Source organism: Amyelois transitella, chromosome 5 (genome assembly GCF_032362555.1).
Source record: "Amyelois transitella isolate CPQ chromosome 5, ilAmyTran1.1, whole genome shotgun sequence".
Classification (NCBI taxonomy): domain Eukaryota; kingdom Metazoa; phylum Arthropoda; class Insecta; order Lepidoptera; family Pyralidae; genus Amyelois; species Amyelois transitella.
The window spans coordinates 1,367,809-1,390,192 of record NC_083508.1 but is presented as its reverse complement, the minus strand read 5'-3'; the positions used below and the strand labels follow the sequence as shown (position 1 = coordinate 1,390,192).

Sequence of the window (22,384 nt, the reverse complement as noted above, 5' to 3'; positions counted from 1 at the left end):
TATACATTAACATACCAGTTTTGTCACTAAAGAACAATATGTTGGTGACGTGTTTTCCCCAAGTCTTCTTGACTACCTTAGCCCTGGTCGAGTGGAAACCACTCCAAGTCTTCACCGCGAAGAATATGGACTCCTCAGGTACGGCACTGCCCTGCCGAAAACAAAATTTTTAATGGGAGAGTATGAAGGACTGAAGAAATAGAATCTTGGTCATTGGCTGACATCTGGTAGATTCTGGGTTGATGCCAAAGCGGGACAGACTATAATTGTTAAGAAATACATATATTTATTACCAAAAACATTTACATACCGCTGTTATAAACATAACTTAACTAATTATCAAGTTTTGATATAAACAATCTTATAATAATAGCACTTATTGAATACCTACTTACACACACACAACTATGTATACAAACAAAGCACGCTAAACAGAAGCTTATAAAAATATTATTGTTTTTAACATGACCTAGAATAATGTTGAAGTATAGCGTAAGTTAGTATTAAGTAAGTATATATTATGTTTGTTACAAATTAAATGTTGTATTGGTGCCGTGTGGTTCATCCATTTGTCCGTCTCCTTCCCATGGATGTCGTAAACGGCGACTGAGGGATATGCTTATGAACTAAGGATTCTTCTTTTTGGCGATGAGCTAGCAAACTGTCACTATTTGAATCTTAATTCTGTCATTAACATTAATTCTATCATTAGGCGTCTTTTTCGCCTACGGGGTAGATAGAACCAACAGTTTTTAAAACACCAATAGGCCACATTCAGCTGTATGACTTAAAAATGTGATTAAGATTCAAATAGTGACACATTGCTAGCCGATCACCTAAAAGCAGAATCATCAAGGTAATTATCCTATCCCTTAGTCGCTTTTAACGACATCTATGAGAACCATATGCAGTGGTACATACATACATACTATATCCCTTGAGGGGTAGACAGAGCCAACAGGCTTGAAAAGACTGAATGGCCACGTTCAGCTATTTGGCTTAATGATACAATTGAGATTCAAATAGTGATAGATAGCAGTGGTCCTATTCTTAAATGCTTGAAATCACACGGCACCGCCGGGAACCGCACGGCAAAGATGAGAGTTCACTTACGCATATATCAAACTGCCTCGGATAAGTGGCACAGTTGTCGCCGGAGACAACACAGAAGCTCATTTCTGGTGTTAGCAGCGGCCCTGGACTGTCAGCGCCGCGGTATACCAGCTGGGCCAATTCGAACGAGGGGTCTATTGAGAAGTCGGCCTCCAGTTTCCATTCGCCCCTCTCCACTTGTCTGCGAAGGCTGGGAATGAAAACGAGCGTTATAAAGTGTCGTGTGGTTCCCGGCACCAATAGCAAAAAAGAAAAGGACCACTCCATCTCTTTCTCATGGATGTCGTAAAAGGCGACTAAGGGATTGGGGTTTAGCATATCCCTTAGTCTCCTTTTACGACATCCATGGGAATAAGATGGGGTGGTCCTAGTCTTTTTTTTTATTGGTGCCGGAAACTACACGGTAAAGTTTTTAACACTTAATATAAACAGTATGCTCAACTGATGGAGTTATAATGTCTTAAGGCAGTTACTTACAAGACTTAAGCTAGTAATATTATAATATTGGAATTTGTATTGGGTTGTTCAATGAATATTATTTCTTGTTACAAATGATTATCAAATCAATCAATTATTTGAACATGAAAATTTAGTTTATAATCATTGATTTTATTGATAAATTTATAACAAGACAAAAGAAAACAAATTTTTGCATCATAGTACACATAGTTTCAGGATTTTTAAAATGAATCAACATATTTACGTTTCCATTAGTTCCAGCCTCATGGCGAACCCGCTGGCGAAATGTGGGTACACAAACCCTCCTTCCTCCTCCAGGTCTTCATAGTACGTGAAGTGATGGATGATTGTGGGTTCTTCATCACTCAGTGGATACCCTATCCACATGGTGTCCTGAAATTCAGATTTCTGATAAAATAATATGCCGAATATTCTAAACCACCAATTTATCAAGACACTCTCTTATGATTGTGCCGCGTGGTTCCCGGCTTGGATGGATGTCGTACAAGGCGACTAAGGGACAGGTTTACAAACTTGGGATTCTTCTCTTAGGCGATCCAGCTAGCAACGTGTCACTATTTGAATCTCAATTCTATCATTAAGCCAAACAGCTGAACGTGGCCTATCAGTCTTTTCAAGACTACTGGCTCTGTCTACCCTGCAAGGGATATGGACGTGATTTTATGTATGTATGTTTGTATGTACTCTCTCATTACATCACCTTTTGCACATCAGCGGCTGTCAAAGCATCTATCAGGTTTCGCCATCTGACGGCCGTGTGGGTCTCCAAGAACAACACCCATCTGACGTCTCCACCCCCATACTTGTCCACCAGGGGGCCCAGCAGTGGGATGATGGTCCAAGCCCCTGGCACGGGGAAGTCTTCGTGGGTTATGTGGACTGTAGGATTACGCTGGAAGTTATTGGAGATTTCAATAACGTTGATAGTAAAACTCATATCTTTAGTCACCCTATTTTCTCAGTCCGGCACTACAATAAAAAAAGAATAGGACCCCTCCTTCTCTTTGCTATGGCTGTCGTAAAAGGCGACTAAGGGATAGGCTTATAAACTTGGGATTCTTCTTTTAGGCGATGTAGGCTTGGAACTTGTCACTGTTCGAATCTCAATTCTATCGTCAAGCCGAAAAGCTGAACGTGGCCAGCGGTCTTTTTAAGACTGTTGGCTATGCCTAACCCACAAGGGATATCGACGTGACTATATGTATGTATGTATGCGCTAATCTCGGAAAATTGTGGACGGATTTTGTTCATGTTTGAAATGTTAAAAAGACAGTTTTCTGATGAAGATTCATATCTGTAAATGATATCCATTCGAAGCCAGGCCGCAGCTAGCGACTGCTAGTGAAGAATTAAATCACATTAGAACTCACATTTTCTACTTCCAAAACTTGACTCTCTATATTTTGTTTCAGTCTAGCAGCCACGCTGGCGTGATACGGTTCTGTTTGACTTACAATGACAAACACGACGTTACTCGAGTCTGAAACAAGGAAACAGTACATTAGGTAAGATCTCAAATTTATTTTACTTACAGACCTATATTACAAATATGAAGGAACCGGGATTCAGAAGAATTTTTCAATTATGTACGATGCTGATTTAGTTAGACACGATTAGACGAATCAGTGACGGCACAGATTCAAATAGTACATAAACTATCTTATATAAAAAAAACATATAAACAAAATATAACCTAAAATTATTAAATCGTTGAATAGCAGTGCTTATGCTATGTCCAAAGCTTCCAGTCCTCTAGTATACTTTGATCAGGCTCTTTGAGAGGAAATTTAATAGCTTAAGAGCTGATGGGTAGTATACCTACGGTCAGCCAGATGCCTACATAAAATCTAACTACAGCAGTAAATCTTATGTCAAATAGGCACAAACAACAGTACCAAGCTATACAGATATCGGAGGGGTTAATACGAGTGTTACTCGATCAAACGCGTCGAGCGAATAAACGCGAATTTGAATGATTTGATCAGCGCCATCTAGTGGTAACGCGATGGCACTAATGAAATTCCATACAAATTCGTGATTACTTGCTCGAAGCGTTTGATATAGTTAAACTCGCACTAACACCTCAGTATCGGGATTCACCTGAGCCGTGATTGATGCGCAGCGTGCGGCTGTCAGCGGCTATTTGTCATCGTTGGACGCCGCCCATACAAGCACAACCGTGTTCTTAAGTTAATGGCCAATCGTCATATGTATAGTGGTATTGTTCTACTTATAAATGCAAACGTTTGTTAGTTATGTGCATGATAATATATCACGCGAAATCTATTGAACGGATTTTCATGAAACCATTGCAGTAACTTAGCTAAAGTATTGGAACGACATTGAAATTTATAGAGATTCAAGACGGACGAAGTCGCGGGCAACATCTAGTAAATAGCTTAAGTACATAATATGTAAAGTTTTCTCAGTGGGACTGTTGAGGAGATATAAGTAGGTAATTTAATACCTTAATAATCATCGCGAAATATTCTTTTCTATATATTTCATACTTTTTTAAGTATTTTTTTTACAGATGGCAAAAATTGTCCCTACCGGAATAAAGGGATTCCATTTCGATCATAACACAATTTTAATTACCTTCTTAAAAATTATGTGATACATAAATGAAATAAAGAAATTTTCTTCTGCGTTATAAACTAGAGATCTTTAGTAGCATTTAGTATGTTCAGCAAATACAAACTGTTTATGGTAAGATATACCATACAATGTCAAAATCCTCTTAAACTTTATTAATTTATTACTTATATTGTACAAAATGTCGACTTTTTGCTTTTGGTATTATAAACATCAAAACCGATAATATACAATGCATACGTTATACAAACACCAGGACAATAATTCCCATTGTTTATGTGAATACCGGTTGAAAATATCCAGTGTGAATTCCCCGAACATTCCGGTTATGCACTAATTTGGGAACCGCTCCTGAACAAGAGTGGTATTTATTATTCAGGGCACGGCACCAAATTTTACTATCAACACTGTGTTTAATCGTTAACTGTGCGATGTTATTACGTAGTATTTACGTATTAATACTGCACCTACGGTTAGTACCTATATGAATAGTTTGAAAATGCATTTAACCTTAGAAAGAATTATAAATATCTTACCAACTTAACTTTCAATGACAAATTAAAGTAACGCAGTTACTAGGAGTTTGCCGAGAAGTTATTGTATAATTATTAAGCGATATTCGATATGTCCCGTAATAATTAATAAAAATTTTGGCTTTGAATGATTTGAGATCTATATTTGTAAATTGACGTCCAGTGAAAATGCTACAGTGTGGTTTGTTCTGCCGCTCCTTCTACACATGCGCTTTAGAAACGGTAGTAGATATATTTAGATTTAAGTGATGTGACGACAGTAAGTGATACTTAGTGTCAAATTGTATCAAATTTTGAAAATAAATCTATTCTATTCTAAATCTATTCTTTTCTACATGCGGTCAAAGTGGAAAAATCGATATTACTCATATCAACACATACATATGATGACCGTACGATACCATCGGTGACTAGGCATTAGACTATAAAGTTCCATTAGATATATCACCATTAGCCGATACTGATAACACAAGTAAAAGCGATAGAACAACGCAATTTTATAACATAAGACCTTTTTTTTTCAAGGGGCTTTGCTCCCGAGGAAATTAAAAAAAAAGTATCCCAGTTGTATCTTGCCTGACTCTGTGTTAACTATCATCCAAATGTTACACTTGCATCTTTTATGCACTTGGTGATATAAAAATATTTTTACGAAGTACTTTTTTTTGTTAATATCTGCGGTAACAAAACACGCTCTACGCCCGTTTCACATCATAATAAAAAGCGTTACAGCGGTAGTTTTTCGCGCTATAAAAACGGCGTCGCGCTTGCTATACTATGTGGGCTGGCTAACGAGAAAATCTATCGCCCATAAACATAACGACCACTTCGCTTTTCCCGGACGCAGAGACATAATTTATATAAATATCTTTCATTCATTCATTATACTTGCCAAGATCACTGCCAAAGTTAATATAAATTTAAGTTACACGTTTAACAGACTTACAGCACGTCTTTACTATATAGTAAATGTTGAAATTGGAGGTTGCAGCATTATCATAGTTAATTACTACACGAACAGTCTCCCGCTCGACGTCTCGTGCGGCTCAGCCGAACTTATGACATTAATCTCTGTGTCACAAGCTATGTCGGGACTTGCGATGACTGAGTAGACTTAGGGACTAGGGTTGCCAGGCGTCAGGCTTTTTGGTTGGCTATCCGGCCTGTCCGGTTACTGGACTGGACAAGGACTTAGACAGACTAAAAATAAAATAGAATTTCAGGTGTCCAAAAAAAGATCGTCAGTCGAGAAATTCATGTAGGTTTTTTCCCCAATTTCTATAAAAGTACAAAATACTCAACTAAAAATAAAATAGAATTTCTTGTAAAAGGTGTCCAAAAACAGCTCATTCAGTCGAGAAATTAATGTAATGAGGACCCCAATTTCTCAAAAAGTACAAAATTATCAAAAATGCAGGTAATCCGGTCTTTTTAGCAAAATTTTAACTCAAATGCGCAAGTCTGTCCGGATTTAACGTACGTTGTGACCTGGCAACCCTGGTTGGGAAAACTATCTATATTTGATCCGATGGAAAATGGCCACATTTTGGTTATTAATGAGGTGGCGGATATGACACTTGTCGCAGTTCACTTAGGATATTAAAATGGTTTTTAGTTTTTTTTTTCAGATAGGCGCCGCTTTATACATATTTTGAAAGAATCACGGCAATATTTACCTCTACGTTATGACATTATATTATAGAACCATTATTGTACGGTGGGCTCGGGAGATACCTGTGCCACCTCCTTTTGATTGATGTACGGGAGTTGGTCGAGGTATCTCCTGCGCCGTGTGTACTTCATTCTTCTCAAATTTAAGAGATAACTCTTGTCAGTGGAGTTAAGTGGAGCGTCCTCCATGCATCTTTTTTATTTTTTTTTATTTGTTTGTATTATGTAACGTTTGCTTTATGCTTTATTGAATCAAAACATTTTATTCTCAGTCTACCTTTTCCTGTCTCTCCATAAATTTTCACATAAAAGTAGATAAAAATATTAATTAATCTCTATTCGTCTACTTCATCATCAGTTCATTCATCGTCCTGGCGTTTGTCCCAATTGCTTTCCCTAGGAAGGCCCGGGGTTACTCTTCGTCCACGGCCGTGGAACTGTTACATCAGATAATAACCTGAAGATGAAGATGCGAAGAAAGGGGAAGCCAAACCCAGCTTAGAACAAGCAACAACTAGGGCTTCTCCCATATTTGCCTATTCCCAGTAGGACCAACTATCTTATACCTGAGGGTATGGGACGTTGGATGAAAGTTCTTACTTTACCGCTGAGAACTTCAACGGAAAAAAGAATGACCCTACTCAAAAGCGCCTAGAACTAAATCACAATAATTCTATCTTCTAACGGCAGTATCTCCCGCGTGAATATAGCGTCATCTAAAAAACGCAACGAATTTAACGCCATCTACGAAAACGAGACGAAATGTGAACCACCAACAAATAGCAATGAATCAAACGCCACCTACAAAAAGCGACGATTTTAGCGCCACCTATCTATAAAAGAATACAGGATTTTCGCAAATCGCACGGGAAAGTTTTTACCGGGATAAGAGTCTGTAGAAGGATATAAAAGTACTCTTATGTCCTTCTACAGACTCTTATAAGACGTGATATTTCAAGAAAATTAATTCAGTAGATTACCAATGAAGTGGTAACAAACAAACAAATAAACTTACTTTCGCATTAATGATATAAGTTGGAATTGGAATGAGATATCATCTTCTAGGCGACGGGTAAGCAACCTGTCACTATTTGAATCTCAATTCTATCATAAGGCTAAATAGCTGAACGTGGCCATTCAGGCTTTTCAAGGCTGTTGGCTCTGTCTACCCCGCAAGGGATATAGACGTGACCATATGTATGTATCATCTTTTAAACCTCGCATTTTATAATGACTCTAGGAACTCTTAACCACAATTTTCACTTACGAACACATTATTCATCCCGAGATCTCTAAAAGCAATGCGTCTCAGTCATAAAGTGGGATGCGATTTTAATGTGTCGCAGCTCAGGTGATCGTCGGATTTGCATTATTCATGCCGGGTTCGATTCCCGCGCGCGAATCGCGGATTTATTCCGCTAGGATACTGGAATAACGAGAGTGCAGAAATATAGACTATTTTTAAATAGAAAATTTATTTAAAAAATATATAATTCATTACCACTACGTTCTTTTCAACAATTTTTTTAATTGGATTTGTCCTTTACTGGTTTGATTTGAGATTGAGACACGTTTACTATAGGTACTACCTACCTGAAAACAGTAAATGGACACAAAACATACTTACACGATAAAGTAAAACTCAATCAAAGATTCTTGTATTGTCAAACTTAATTACTTGAATTAGTTTCAATGACATGCCATGTCATGACATTGACATGACATCGCGGATGTCAAATACATAACGCGATAGTCATTCTCATATCTAAATATGAGAATGACTATCGCGTCATGTATTTGATTATGATGATCATGCAATAATAGTATAAACGTCTAAGACGTCCTGGCAAAGGGTCAGGTCAAGAGTACCCGAAACCGCCGAGCAAGTATGAAGAGAGTTATGAATGTGGATGAAACGAAGGAAGTATGCAGAGATCGAGGCAAGTGGAAAGATGTAGTCTCTGCCTACTTCTACGGGAAAAAGACGTGATTTTATGTATGTATGCAATAGTATGCCATCTCTGAACTCTTTTTATTTTGTAACCCCGCTAAGATTCTCATCTTGATGGAAAATTTACGGCTCGATAAGTGGCATATTTTTGGTTAAATTTTTCAGGAAAGTTTTACCGATAATTTTTTATTCGTGATTCAGTGTTTTTTTAAGTTATCATTGTTATTTCATTATCAAAGAGAACTTGAATCTGACTCATTTCTGAGTGAATGCATCCTACTTATATTGTAAATGCGATAGTTTGTATATCAGGATGTCAGTATGGATGTTTACGAGTATTACTCTTTCACGCAAAAACTACTGAACCGATTGCGATGAAATTTGGTATGTAGGTAGCTGAAGACACATAATAACATATAGACTTTTTATCCCGGAGTTTCCACGGATTGATTCCACGCGGACGAAGTCGCGGGCGGCCTCTAGTTACACATATTTTTATAGCAAACCAATGCTTTTAAAGTTGAGGGAAACTTTGTGAGGATCCATGAACATTTATGCACCTGCCGCCGCAGCATAGCACGTTTTTGTTTAAACAACGACAATTTGCACAGCACGATCAAATCCAATTGTCACATTGAACTAGCTGTGCCCGCGACTCCGTCCGCGTGGAATAGTTATTTTGGGCATCATTGAAGCCCTCAAGGGTGAATAATTTTCCCCGTTTTTTTTCACATTTTCCATTATTTCTTCGCTCCTTATAGTTGCAGCGGGATGTAATAGAGCCTTAAGAATTCCTCGATAAATGGTCTATTCAACACAAAAAAAAAATTTCAATTGTAACCAGTAGTTCCTGAGATTAGCGCGTTCAAACAAACAAACTCTTCAGCTTTATAATACTAGTATAGATTTAAGATAAATAAAACCTCGGAGAAATGTCAATGTCACAAATTAAGGGTAAGTAAGAAGTTACTTTAGAATTAAAAAGCTATTAATGTGCCGCCCACGTTCCTAGTTACTTATTAACAAACCAATTAGTTTTACAGATCGTTTTCCTGCTAGTAAAGAAAAAGTATAATTAAAAAAATATATTGTAACATTATCATTGTAGGATCTACGTAGAAATCGGATTAATATAGAATTATTCTGATGACTCTCTATGGTTTTTTTAATACCTATTTCCATCCAGCCAGTCCAGGTTTTTTCGAGTATTGTTCATACATTTTTGGCATTACAATTTAGATTCCTACAAGTGATTTACATTAAAATGAATACCTACGTACGGCGGCGTTTTATCGCGCGATAAACTATCGCTGTCCCGTTTCACGTCATAATAAAAAGCGAAACAGCGTGATTTAAATTTTAAATGTAAATCACTTGTAGGAATCTAAATTGTAAAGCCAAATATTTTTGAAAAATATTCGAAAAAATTTGCGCAGATGCTATAAGTAGATACCATTCGTAATCCCCCTACAAACCGTTTTTTGATTGACCATATTGTTCAATTCAATTGAATTCAAAATCTTTATTGCATATCATAAAGTACATCAGTTGAATTACAGTTACCCATTGCTTATAAATAGGTACAATATGAACCTTGTCGGGCATCGCAATTTTAAAATAATATGGAACGGCGGGCAGGTTTATATCGACTATTATGATAAATATAACAATAATAAAAAAAAATGTCGTTAGTATTATATCTGTTAAACGAGCAAATGAAAAAAAAAATTGCTATTCTACAAGCCATGCTTTTGTTCATCATCCTCCTAATCGCGAGAAGACCAGGTTGAATGAATGATTTATTATGCATTGAATGAGTCATAATACAGTAGTTACAGTTTGAGCTTATAACAACGACGCACTTCTGAGAAAATCACTTTTCTCATTGTAAAATAAGTCTCAGTGTGAAATAAGTTAGAATCTGATTATTTTTGTATTAATCGAAGCTCATAATTCTGGCATTTTGTCCCAGTTGCATCCTCTTTATGAAGAGTCAGGGTATTTAACAAAGGCCATGATCTACTAGTGGTAAAACCAATAATTTTCCTTTGAAAATAAGTTAAATTTGCAAAAGAACATTTGAAGCTGTAGCTCGAGAGAGAATCCCCACAGGATAGGAAGCATCCAATGCAATGTGACCGGGAATTATTGATGCGACGACGTTCCGTTCAGCGTTATTTTCTCCAGATAAATTTGCCATCGTAACACATTCTAAGTTCCTTTGATGGAGGAGATCCCTGAGGAGGACCAAAGTAGTTTCCATCTTTTTATCTATACTAATATTATAAAGCTGGAAGAGTTTGTTTGTTTGTTTGCTTTTTTGTTTGAACGCGCTAATCACAGGAACTACTGGTTCGAATTGAAAAAATATTTTTGTGTTGAATAGACCATTCATCGAGAAAGGCTTTAGGCTATATAACATAACGCTGCAACTATTAAGAGCGAGAAATAATAAAAAATGTGAAGAAAACGGGGGAAATCATTCATCCTTGAGGGCTTCAATGATGCCCAAAATAACTATTCCACGCGGACGAAGTCGCGGGCACAGCTAGTATTAAATAAAATTCCTCATGAGCATCACGTTTAAAAATGAAAATGCTAATAAAGAGATAAATAAATTATTAAATAGTAATTCGCCAAAAAATAAAATACTTGATACTTTCATGACATAAGTATAAAGCAAAATCACTCGAATAATATAGGTACGCAGTAAACGACAAAGACGTATGCAACTATGCCGTATGCCGTGTGATTTCCGGCAACAATATAAAAAAAGAATAGGACCACTACATCTCTAGCCCATGGATGTCGTAAAAGGCGGCTAAGGGTATCGTATCGTTAAACGTAACAGTTGAACGTGGCCTATCAGTCTTTCAAAAATGTCGGTTCTGGGTACCCCGCAAGGGCTACAGACATGATTATATGAATAAAGGAAGTATACAACTGTAAATTTCTATATTGACTGATTGGTTTCAAGTGTCTCCAATTCAAAATTTTAGTTCTTCAGTGTACTCCTATAAAACCGAATAACCGAAAAACCTACCTCTTATAAAACCAAAACATGTAATTCAAATCTCTGAAATACCGAAAATATTCGAACTAACTGATTCTAAAATTGAAATCCTTAAACGTGCAAAATATGAGGGTAGTATTGAATTTCGCATAGGCGTTGAAATAGGTGTTACAGTTCAGTTCGGAGTCCCTACCGAAGCGGGTAGCATCATCAATAATTCCCGTTCACATTGCATGGATTTCCCCCGATCCTGAGGGATTGCGCCCATCTCCGATTTCTGTAGCGTGTCGCTAAATTCTGCAACCATATGAAACTAGACTACATAGAGTAGATATAGTTGAGCTAGACAATGATACTGTAATAGATTTCTGTGGTAATTACCGATTTAAAGAAACTCTTTATTATACTACTTTATAGAAGAAAAATATACAACACTAACAGGACGATCCATGTTCATATGGAAAAATGTCGAATAACAACAAAAAATAACGTATAATCACGTCTATATCCCTTGCGGGGTAGACAGAGCCAACAGACATCAAAAGACTGAAATCCACGTTTAGCTGTTTGTCTTAATGATATAATTGAGATTCAAATAGCGACAGGTTGCTAGCCCATCCCCTTAAAATGTCGAATGACATTTGCAATATTCGTTTGTATATACTTAAAAATATAATAAACTTATGAGAATAAAAGCACATAACTGGATAAACAAATTGAATCACCATCCAACGACAACACAAAAACAAATGACGTTCATTCACAATATTGAATCAATTTATCTTCAAACAACATCCAGTCCGCTTTCTCGTCTCCAAAGATTTAAATACAGTCAACCTTTTATAAGATTTAAGTTTGAAGCGGCATTTGTATGAAAATACACTGATTTGCTGGAGAGATCAGCATTTTCTGCTGTGAGCATTTGAAAATATTTGTCCTTTGACAGCCTTTCAGAGAAACAATGGGAAATTGCTTCGTACAAATATGAATTTGTGTATTTCGATTCGGGACAAAACTACTTTCCTTAGTCCCAGGGCAGAGACGCCGCACAATATATCGGAAAATATACGCTAGTTTCGTACAGAATCACATTTGTATCTTTTACGGGGAATAGCATTGGACTCGACCTAAACTACTAATCGGATTTCGCTGGCGAAAATCTAACTAATATTTAAAGAACGTAAGATTAGATTAACGATTAAGATCCACAGCCAAATGCTAATTTAACTAAACCAATAGGAAATAATTAAAAGAAAATATTTATAACACCAAATACACAAAACTAAACACAGCAAAAACCTTACAACCGTTTCAAAGTTCCCAACCACAAATTATTGCTCGTTCAAAATAGGATTTTCGGCGTAATTACAAATTAATCCTTTAGCACTGAAGCTTATTCTGATCCACAAAATTACACAGAGTTCATAATTAATTGGATTTGGGGTTAAATAGTGAACTGGAATGCTCCTAATGAAACTGATTCACATGTAGAGAATTTTATTATTAGAGAAGTTTTGACACCAACTGGTTTCGTGGACTGAAATGGAGTTCTGGCAAATACTATAGACAATTTGGTGAGATGACGATGGTATCGATCAGTCAGTCAATCAGTGAAATAGGTATCGATTAAAGCTTGTATTATTTATTATTAAAGTTAAGAATTTCCTTAATAAGAGTAGTGTTCAGGCTTCTCTAACTGGACCCTTAGATCTATCTCTGTATCAAATTTTATAAAATTTGAGTAAATATATTTTTTTAAACATCTCTGTCTTTAGCCAGATCATTCTGCATCTTACTTTGATGACTTTCAATCTGCAGGTTAACATTTTACAGAGGTTCACAATCCATTGGAGCACTTACTATTGAGCATATCCCTACAATCAAACCTGCAAATAATATAATTTTGTTGCTTCTCAAGTAAACAACGTCCATTTCACTCCGTTGCTAGTTTTGAAACAAAAATTCATTACCTATTTGTATTCACAACTCTTCGGACCAAGTAAATACACGATAGGCGTTCACTTAGTCGTCTTGTTTTGAAAAATAACCTATAATTTTACAGCGGTTACCGCTCCAGTCGATTCCACTAAACTATTCATGGTCACGCCAAGCGCTGTGATTTTGTAAGTTCTAGTCTGATGTATGTAAGTTACCTGGATAATTCTTCAACAATAAAACTCCTTGTTTCTTTCTTCTGCCGTGTGGTTCCCGGTACCAATACAAAAAAGAATAGGACCACTCCGTCTCTTTCCCATGGATGTCGTAAAAGGCGATTAAGGGATAAGATTATAAACTTGGGATGGGTGTCAACATTTTAAGCTCAATTCTATCATTAAAACAAACAGCTGAATGTGGGCTATTAGTCTTTCCAAGACTGTTGGCTCTGTCTACCCCGCAAGGGTTTTAGACGTGATACGTTTGTATATCTTTATTTTTAAAGCTATCTCCTGATTGCTATACCTAGAGTACCAAAAACCGACAAGTTTTCCTGAAAATATTGCTAAGATGATAGCAAGTTAGAAGATATATTTCAATTTTAATTTATTTACATACCATACCTACTCTGTATAAGTTTACTATTGGCACAAATGACATCATATACATAACAACATACATAAATATCTCGAGTCTCATAGCAAAGTTTTAACAGGCGTTGCAAATTGCACAAGTTCCAACGTCTGAGCTCACACGGCTATAGGGTCCCGTGTGATGCATCAGTCAATTTTCGGGATGAACTATCACATGTCGCATGTATGCTAAACTTTGAATAATTCTCTTGTGGAGAGCAAGGCATGAATAGCCCACAGACGAAAATACCTATGTAACTGGACTGTTTACATACATACGTACATACAATCACGTCTATATACCTTGCGGGGTAGACAGAGTCAATAGTTTTTAAAAGACTGATAGGGCACGATCAGCTGTTTGGTTTGACTGTTTGTTGACGTGTTTTTGGGTAGAGATTTAGTTGATTACTATTTCAACATCTTTTGACTAAAAGAGGTCTAAAATCTTTCATCTTAGCGTGAGTCTCGTTTGCATTCTTAGAGTACAGAATCTGTAGCAATAATTCGGCTCAACCGCCACCAAAGGGAAGATCTTCAGCCAGGCTAGGTGTTATGCCTGGGGAACCGCGGCTCCGACGATGTTGAGTCGGAGGTTGTATTTGTGCTCCAATCCATAAAATCTTTGTTTGCGCGATTTAGATTCATCGCTGCTATTGGTTGAGCGCGTCAATTTCTTCGCAATGATTGACAGTTGTTGTGTAATTGGCTGTTGTGACGTGTGGCGTAGAGATGTCGCCACAGATGCCTACGGGTACGTCTATGACCAGGGTCCAAGTTTGGATAAATTACGTTTTTCCGCAAAACAACACCCGTCCGAACTCCGCAACCTTTGCACGGAAACAAAACCTAACTTATGTTGCCTTTAAATGCAGGTTTACTCACAATGTTTTCCCGCATCGGGAGAGCATCGGTTAATAATCAAAATTCATAGCATTAACAAGTCGAAAAAGAGTCATTAGTACGTAAGTACCTACGTTATACGGCCACGGTAAGCAATAAACTTATGCATCACGCTTTTAATCGCGTTCTTGTACCACAATTTTATATACTTAGGTATATAAAACCGTCTATTCTCCTGCATACAATATAAAGTTCCCTAACACCACATCAACTTGAAACTTAGACGCTTACTTAGACGGAACTTAGACAAACGTGTCGCTAACTCCCACTAACTTGGCTAAGTATGCGCTGAGTAAATTCATTGAGGATCTCCCGGGCTTAAAAACTTCTTTAAAAAACCCTGGGTTGTGAGTGTCTTGATATGAAGTCTTCGCTTTTGTTCTGGGCTGTTGATTATTCGACTTTGATTACCTTGGCGATATAACAGACATACGTCACTTCTTTGTCTCTCACGGGGGAGACAGAGGCAACAGTCTCGCAAAGACTGAAGGTCCACGTTCATCTGTACAGCTTAATGATGGAATTGAGATTAAAAAAGTGACGGGTTGCTAGCCGATCGCCTAAAAGAGGAATCACAAGTATAAAAACATATCCCTTAGTCGCCTTTTACGACATCCATTGGAAAGAGATGGACTAGTCATATTCTTTTCTCTGTCGGTGCCGGGAACCACACGGCACTAAATTCAACTTAGATTAATTCACCAAAAATAAAATATGTAACTTTTATAATATCATAAGGGTCAGGTCAAGAGTACCCGAAACGAGAGTTATGAATGTGGATGAAGCGAAGGAAATATTCAGAGATCGTGGCAAGTGGAAAGATGTAGTCTCTGCCTACCCCTCCGGGAATAAAGCGTGATTTTATGTATGTATTTAACTTTTATAAGCACTTCGACAAACAATCCACATATTACGACGTCCACTAATTCAAACTGTGAAGAGTGTACGTGGTATTAATTATTAATTACTTACTTATTATATTAGCTACCTTGAACAGATTTGTACCAACGTCAATAAAATAACATCATTTAGTACACACATGTCATACGCATACCTACGTTATAATTAAATATCGGATCATGTATATTGTATGTAAGTACAATGTCATATGTTGATTTTCCCATGAAAATAAATAGAAAAATGATCGCCTAAAAGAGGAATCACAAGTATAAAAACATATCCCTTAGTCGCCTTTTACGACATGCATTGGAAAGAGATGTACCTACTGGTCCTATTCTTTTTTCTGTTGGTGCCGAGAACCACACGGCAATACGAATATACGATCGAAACTTGATTTTATCCCGAAATATGATTACCCTGTCACTATTTGAATCTCAATTCTATCATTAAGCCAAACAGCTGAACGTAGCCTATCAGTGTTTTCAAGACAGTTGGCTCTGTCTAGCCCACAAGGGATATAGACGTGACCATATGTATGTATGTGTAATATGATAACCGAACGCGATCCAACGTGTTCTCGCGTTAAACAACCGCCATAAAGGGGTGTGTACATCATCAATATGGACTGAAAAGCATGAACGACGGGGATGGCCGATAAATTCGGATATCAAAGCGGATTTATTGAAGCCGAGTCATCCGAGACGGGGGCAATCGGATGGAGAAATCGACCATTCGAGTGATAATTTCTACAAATTGTAAATAAACAGTTGCTTGAGATATTCAGAATTATATGTCAAATACATCCGATTTAACTAACCGTAATAATATTGTGGGTGTGTGGTTACCGGAACTAATAGAAAAAAGTTTCTTTACCTACTATGGATGTCATAAAAGACGACTAAGGGATAGGCTTATTAACTTGAGATTCTTCTCATAGGCGATGGGTTAACAACCTGTCACTATTTGAATCTCAATTCCATCATCAAGCCAAAAAGCTGAACGTGGCATGTCAGTCTATTCAAGACTGTTGGCTCTGTCTACCCCGCAGGAGATTATATGTATGTAAATTATCAGGTCTATCCCCGATCAGGTCATACGGAAAACGAACTTTCTGAATCGGCCGCCAGCTCACTTCCTACAAGAAGAATCCCATGTTCGCCTATCCCTTAATCGCCTTACTACATCCATGGGAAAGCGATGGAGTGATTTCGATAATTTACACCAAAGATTATTAGAAAATTCCCACCACACGCCCCCCACGCCATCACTGATTTCAACGCAAGTGAAAAATAAAATCAATAGGCAAAGCGACCGCTCAAGCCGAACGTATTATTCGATAGAGTTAACAAACATACATACATTATTAACGCTCCCGTTTCAACCTGGGCAATGTTAACAACATCTGACATTACACACGTGTAAATAAGGTATCAGATAATTAGTCCGCACATTAGTTACAGCGCAATTAACCCGATCACAATCCGGTCTATTAAAATGGTGTGTTCATTATTAATAAACTAATGCGGACTAATTATCTAATTCTTTATTTACATCAGTAATGTCAGTTCAACAGAATGTTATTACCATACATACACATAATCACGTCTTTGTCCCTACGGGGTAGACAGAGTCTAGATGCAACAGCTAGGCCACGTTCAATTGAGATTCAAATAGTGTCTGTTGTTGCTAGCCCATCGACTAAAACAAGAATTCCAAGTTATTAATTAGACTATTCCATAGTCTAAGATTATTAATTCCACACGACATTACATAACGTAACATACATATAATCACGTCTATATCCCCTGCGTGGCAGACGGAGCCAACAGTCATCAAAAGACTGAAAGACCACGCTCAGCTGTTTGGCTCAATGATAATAGAATTGAGATGCAAATAGTGACAGGTTGCTAGCCCATCGCCCAAAAGAAAAATCCCAAGTATATAAGCCTATACCGAAGTCGCCTTTTACGAAATCCATGGAAAAGAGATGGAGTGGTCCTATTTTTTTTACTATTGGTGTAAATAAATAAATATAACCGGGCCAAATTACACAGATTGAATTAGCCTCGAAGTAAGTTCGAAACTTGTGTTACGAGATACTAACTCAACGATACTATATTTTATAATATATATACTTAAATAGATAATACTATTAATTATACTATTAATTAAATAGATAAATACATCCAAGACCCAGACCAATTAGAGAAAGTTCGTATCTCATTATGCCCTGACCGGGATTCGAACCCGGGACCTCCGGTGTCACAAACAAGCGTATTACCGCTGCGCCACAGAGGCCGTCAAAGTCTAGTAAGGCTATATGTTGACATTATTTTTATTTTACTAATCTCGCAAAGTGACGCATTGTCCTGTTGTCCTCTAAATACAATATTATATAATAACAAATAACAATTCGCCGCTTATTCCTAAAATGTTATAATGGCAACACAGGGGATGTGGACCGGACATGTTTGGCAGATATCTGGCGGAATATTAAAAACGTGAGACTAATTTGCGGCATATAAATCTGACACAGCTGCCGGATCTATACTAATATTATAAAGCTGAAGAGTTTGTTTGTTCGTTTGTTTGAACACGCTAATCTCAGAAACTCCTGGTTCGAATTGAAAAATTCTTTTTTTGTTGAATAGACCATTTATCGAGGAAGACTTTAGGCTATATAACATCATGCTGCTACTTTTAGGAGCGAAGAAATAATGGAAAATGTGAAGTCTTCCTCATTAAATGGTCTACTAAACACAAGAAGAATTTTTCAATTCGAACCAGTAGTTCCTGAGATTAGCGCCTTCAAACAAACAAACAAACTCTTCAGCTTTATAATATTAGTATAAATATAATATCTATACTAATATTACAATAGATATAACATCTATACTTATATTATAAAGCTGAATATGGCAACACAGGGGATGTGGAGCGGACATGTTTGGCAGATATCTGGCGGAATATTAAAAACGTGAGCCTTAGCCTTATTTGCGGCATATAAATCTGACACAGCTGCTGGATCTATACCTACTAATATTATAAAGCTGAAGAGTTTGTTCGTTTGTTTGAACGCGCTCAAATCTCAGGAACTACTGGTTCGAATTGAAAAATTCTTTTTTTGTTGAATAGACCATTTATCGAGGAAGACTTTAGGCTATATTACATCATGCTGCTACTTTTAGGAGCGAAGAAATAATGGAAAATGTGAAGCGTTTAGTAGACCATTTAATGAGGAAGTCATTAAATGGTCTACTAAACACAAGAAGAATTTTTCAATTCGAACCAGTAGTTCCTGAGATTAGCGCCTTCAAACAAACAAACAAACTCTTCAGCTTTATAATATTAGTATAGATATAATATCTAGATATTATATCTATACTAATATTATAAAGCTGAAGATACATAGGGTATGTGGACCGGACATGTTTGGCAGATATCTGGCGGAATATTAAAAACGTAAGCCTTATTTGCGGCATATAAATCTGAAACAGCTGCCGGATATTAAATAAAATAGGTGGCATTGTTTATGTTACTAGTTTCAGATAGACAGATAAAACGATTATTTTTATTATAAGAACTAGCTATGCTCGCGACTTCGTCCGCGTGGAATACTTATTTTGGGCATCATTTATTTTTTCGAACAGCTTTATAAAAGCTTTATAAATTTTGATTACCATAAAAACGGTTCTAGTGAGTTAATCTTAAAAGATAGACATATACTGTCGTGGACATTTTTTTAGATTATTTCAAGAGGAATAATTCTTTCATACCTACATATATTTTTGGTATCTTGAACCGTTTTCACAGCGCACGCAACGGAAGCTCTGAAGGATGAATAAGTTTTTCCGTTTTTTACATTATACGTGATATTATATAGCCTAAAGCCTTCTTCGTTAAATGGTCTATTAATTACAAAAAGCATTTTTTATTCGAACCAGCAGTTCCTGAGTATGTGCCTTCAAACAAACAAACAAACTCTTCAGCTTTGTAATATTAGTATAGATTAAAATTGCCTATATGTTTTAAGTTTATTTTATTTAGTAGAACAGTTTTTTTTTGTCCGACTGCAAATAGGATGTGTTACGCATATGACATTAAAAAAAGTAGCAACATAGCGACATAGAATAAAAAAATACTTTTAAATATCGCAATAAGAATAAAATATATAGTTTGAAGACTGTTGGCTCCGTCTACCCCGCACGGGATATATACGTGATTATATGTATGTATTTATTAAGGCAGCAGTTTTTTTTTGTTTTTAAAATTAATTACTGATTACGAGTAATATTACTTCCGTAAACCAGCTGCTTAAATAAAAACTTTCTTTGTAATTTTTTTTTATTGTTATTTAATAATTTATTTTTTGTAAATCTGTATAAAAAGCAAGAATAAAGAGATTATTATTTTCTTTGCTTAATCCGTAAAATATATAAGTATAATTATGTTTTAGACATTAAAGTGTCTAACCTTTTCAATCCAAAGGAAAGACCAGTAGCGAACATAATATTATGTTCAATGTTCATAAAAAATAAATATGTCCAAAAGTTAATTTTGTAGAATTGCACTCACCAAAACTCGAAGCACATCGTAATAAAAAGGCGAGAGTTAGCACCAAAGTTGCACCTAAAACAAAGACAATAAACAAATAAGAATAAAACTGAAGAATAAGTAAATAAAAACAAACAATAGTGTGTTTTTATTTACGTATTCTTTAATTATAGTATTTCGTGAAGGAAACACATTTCCATATTTATAATAATAATTATAAATGTGGAAATGTGTTTCCTTCAATAAATACCACTAAACCGATCTCCATGAAAATGAGGCGTACGCAGAAGGACATTTCATTTACGGAGCCGAGGGCGAGAGCCAGTATTTGAAATACGGATTACACATCGCTATTTTCCCATCGAAGTAGTATTGCCCTCATCAGAACTTATCCTGAACGGATTTTGAAAGGAATGTAAGTATGTTATTGTAAAAAAAGAATTAAAACATTGCAAAAATGGCTAATAAGGACTTTAAAAATCCCTTTAGTCGACATTAAAAGGATGGGATGAAGTGTTTTCATATCTTTATTATGCTCTGCCGGACAGGAAACCACATGGTTAATGTTGTGAAAAAAGTTTAATTAAACTTATCCAACAATGCATTTGAAATAAAAAATAAAATGTCACTGGCACGCCAATCATAAAACATCCTATCAAAACATCCGCCGAAAAAAGTAAATTGCATTTGAAATAAGAACGAAATTTTCGCGTGACATACCTCTCGCGTGCATTTTCGCAAACTTTTTTTTAAACTGACGTGCAGCCACGCCGCCTTTCAGAACGGTACTGAAGGGAAAATACTCACTGCCGACTGAAACCGGGAAATTTCTGACAGTCCTCCATTGAAACGCGCATGTGTGAACACGGCTTTATTATGAACTTGTTTTGTTTGTAGGGAACAAAAGTACATAATGTTATCCTACTTTAGTAGTAAATACTTTAAAGAATATTGTACATATTTTTTTTTTGTGCAATAAAGAGTTTACAAATAAACAATAGTTTTCCATAGGACAAGGTATCGCTTATAATAATGTCAACGGCAACTTTAGTGAGGTAAACAGACACTCAGCTAAATAAACAAAAAAGTAGAACAAGGAAAATGTTCTAAAATAAGTAGGTACATGTCGTAACCCTATCCATAATATATAGAAATTGATATGAATAGAGATTCAATGAATATACCACTGACTCAAACAGAAAAGAATTAGGTGGCGCCTGGGCACATTATATATCGTATAAGTTTACTACTAACTTTAAAAAGGAATAAAAAAACAGCCTAAATATATACTTCTTCTATGCTTTTAGCAGGTTCTATCGAAATAAAAAAAAAACAAACAATCCCACTAACAAACCACGCTCCGCTGGCTGAACAAGAGTTCATATTGTTCTGAAACATTTTCGCTAAGTATAAAATCAATCATGCTGATTGGCTCATTCACTGTTCTATTTGCAAAATGTGTTCGAATTGTGAAGTTCTCCACTTCGAAATTCAAAATGCTGAAACGATGTTGTGATGAAAGTGCATTTTTTTTTTAAATATGGGGTAGAAAGAACTTCAATTAGGTCATAGTATTTTCGTTTACTTCAAAATTATATGCTAATTTTCATTAGTTTGAAGAGTACAGACGGGATTTGCTTCGTGTAAAAAACTTATTTATCCAATACGTGATCATGGTCTAAAGGTATCAATCTGTTTTTTTTTTAACTCTTCGGTTACCGAGTAATTGACGGACAACGCACAGCCGAAACTACTGAGAGTAGAAAGTTGAAATTTGGTATGGAGGACTAAGAGAGGATTTCCCTAAATTCCCGCGGGTACGGGAACGCGTCTTCTAATTTTGATACGATATAATATCTATGCTTTCACCTCAATTTTTTTTTTCCAAAACCATCTCTTATTATCATCTGTGTGTTGGTAAACTTAAAAAAAAAACCGTCAAGCGCCGCCGGTTCGAAAAAATTTGCATACACTACGTGACCGGTAACTTCTGAAATTCGCAAAGATATTTTTAAAAATCCACTTCAAGAGCGGGTCTCGTCCAATCGTGCTGATGGCGCCATCAAAGTCAGGTAAACCTTTTAAAACTCTCCGCCATTTCGCC

At 36.3% G+C, this 22,384-nt stretch overlaps 1 protein-coding gene across 2 annotated transcripts in view; it reads right to left on the bottom strand.

Moving 5' to 3' along the window:
• LOC106139094 (beta-1,3-glucosyltransferase) overlaps positions 1-22,384 on the bottom strand; it is a 29,805-nt gene that overhangs the window by 5,052 nt on the left and 2,369 nt on the right. The window contains exons 1-7 of one of the 2 annotated variants that reach the window (XM_060944353.1): positions 21,001-21,051; positions 20,302-20,355; positions 2,964-3,073; positions 2,294-2,485; positions 1,817-1,965; positions 1,114-1,303; positions 16-151 (exon numbers count right to left, since the gene is read on the bottom strand). In XM_060944353.1, the coding sequence (XP_060800336.1) occupies positions 16-151; positions 1,114-1,303; positions 1,817-1,965; positions 2,294-2,485; positions 2,964-3,073; positions 20,302-20,355; positions 21,001-21,013 (844 nt within the window). In that variant the 5' untranslated portion in view covers positions 21,014-21,051. Of the gene's footprint in view, positions 1-15; positions 152-1,113; positions 1,304-1,816; positions 1,966-2,293; positions 2,486-2,963; positions 3,074-20,301; positions 20,356-21,000; positions 21,052-22,384 lie in introns of those variants that run through there. The other variant, XM_013340464.2, reaches the window with a different exon arrangement.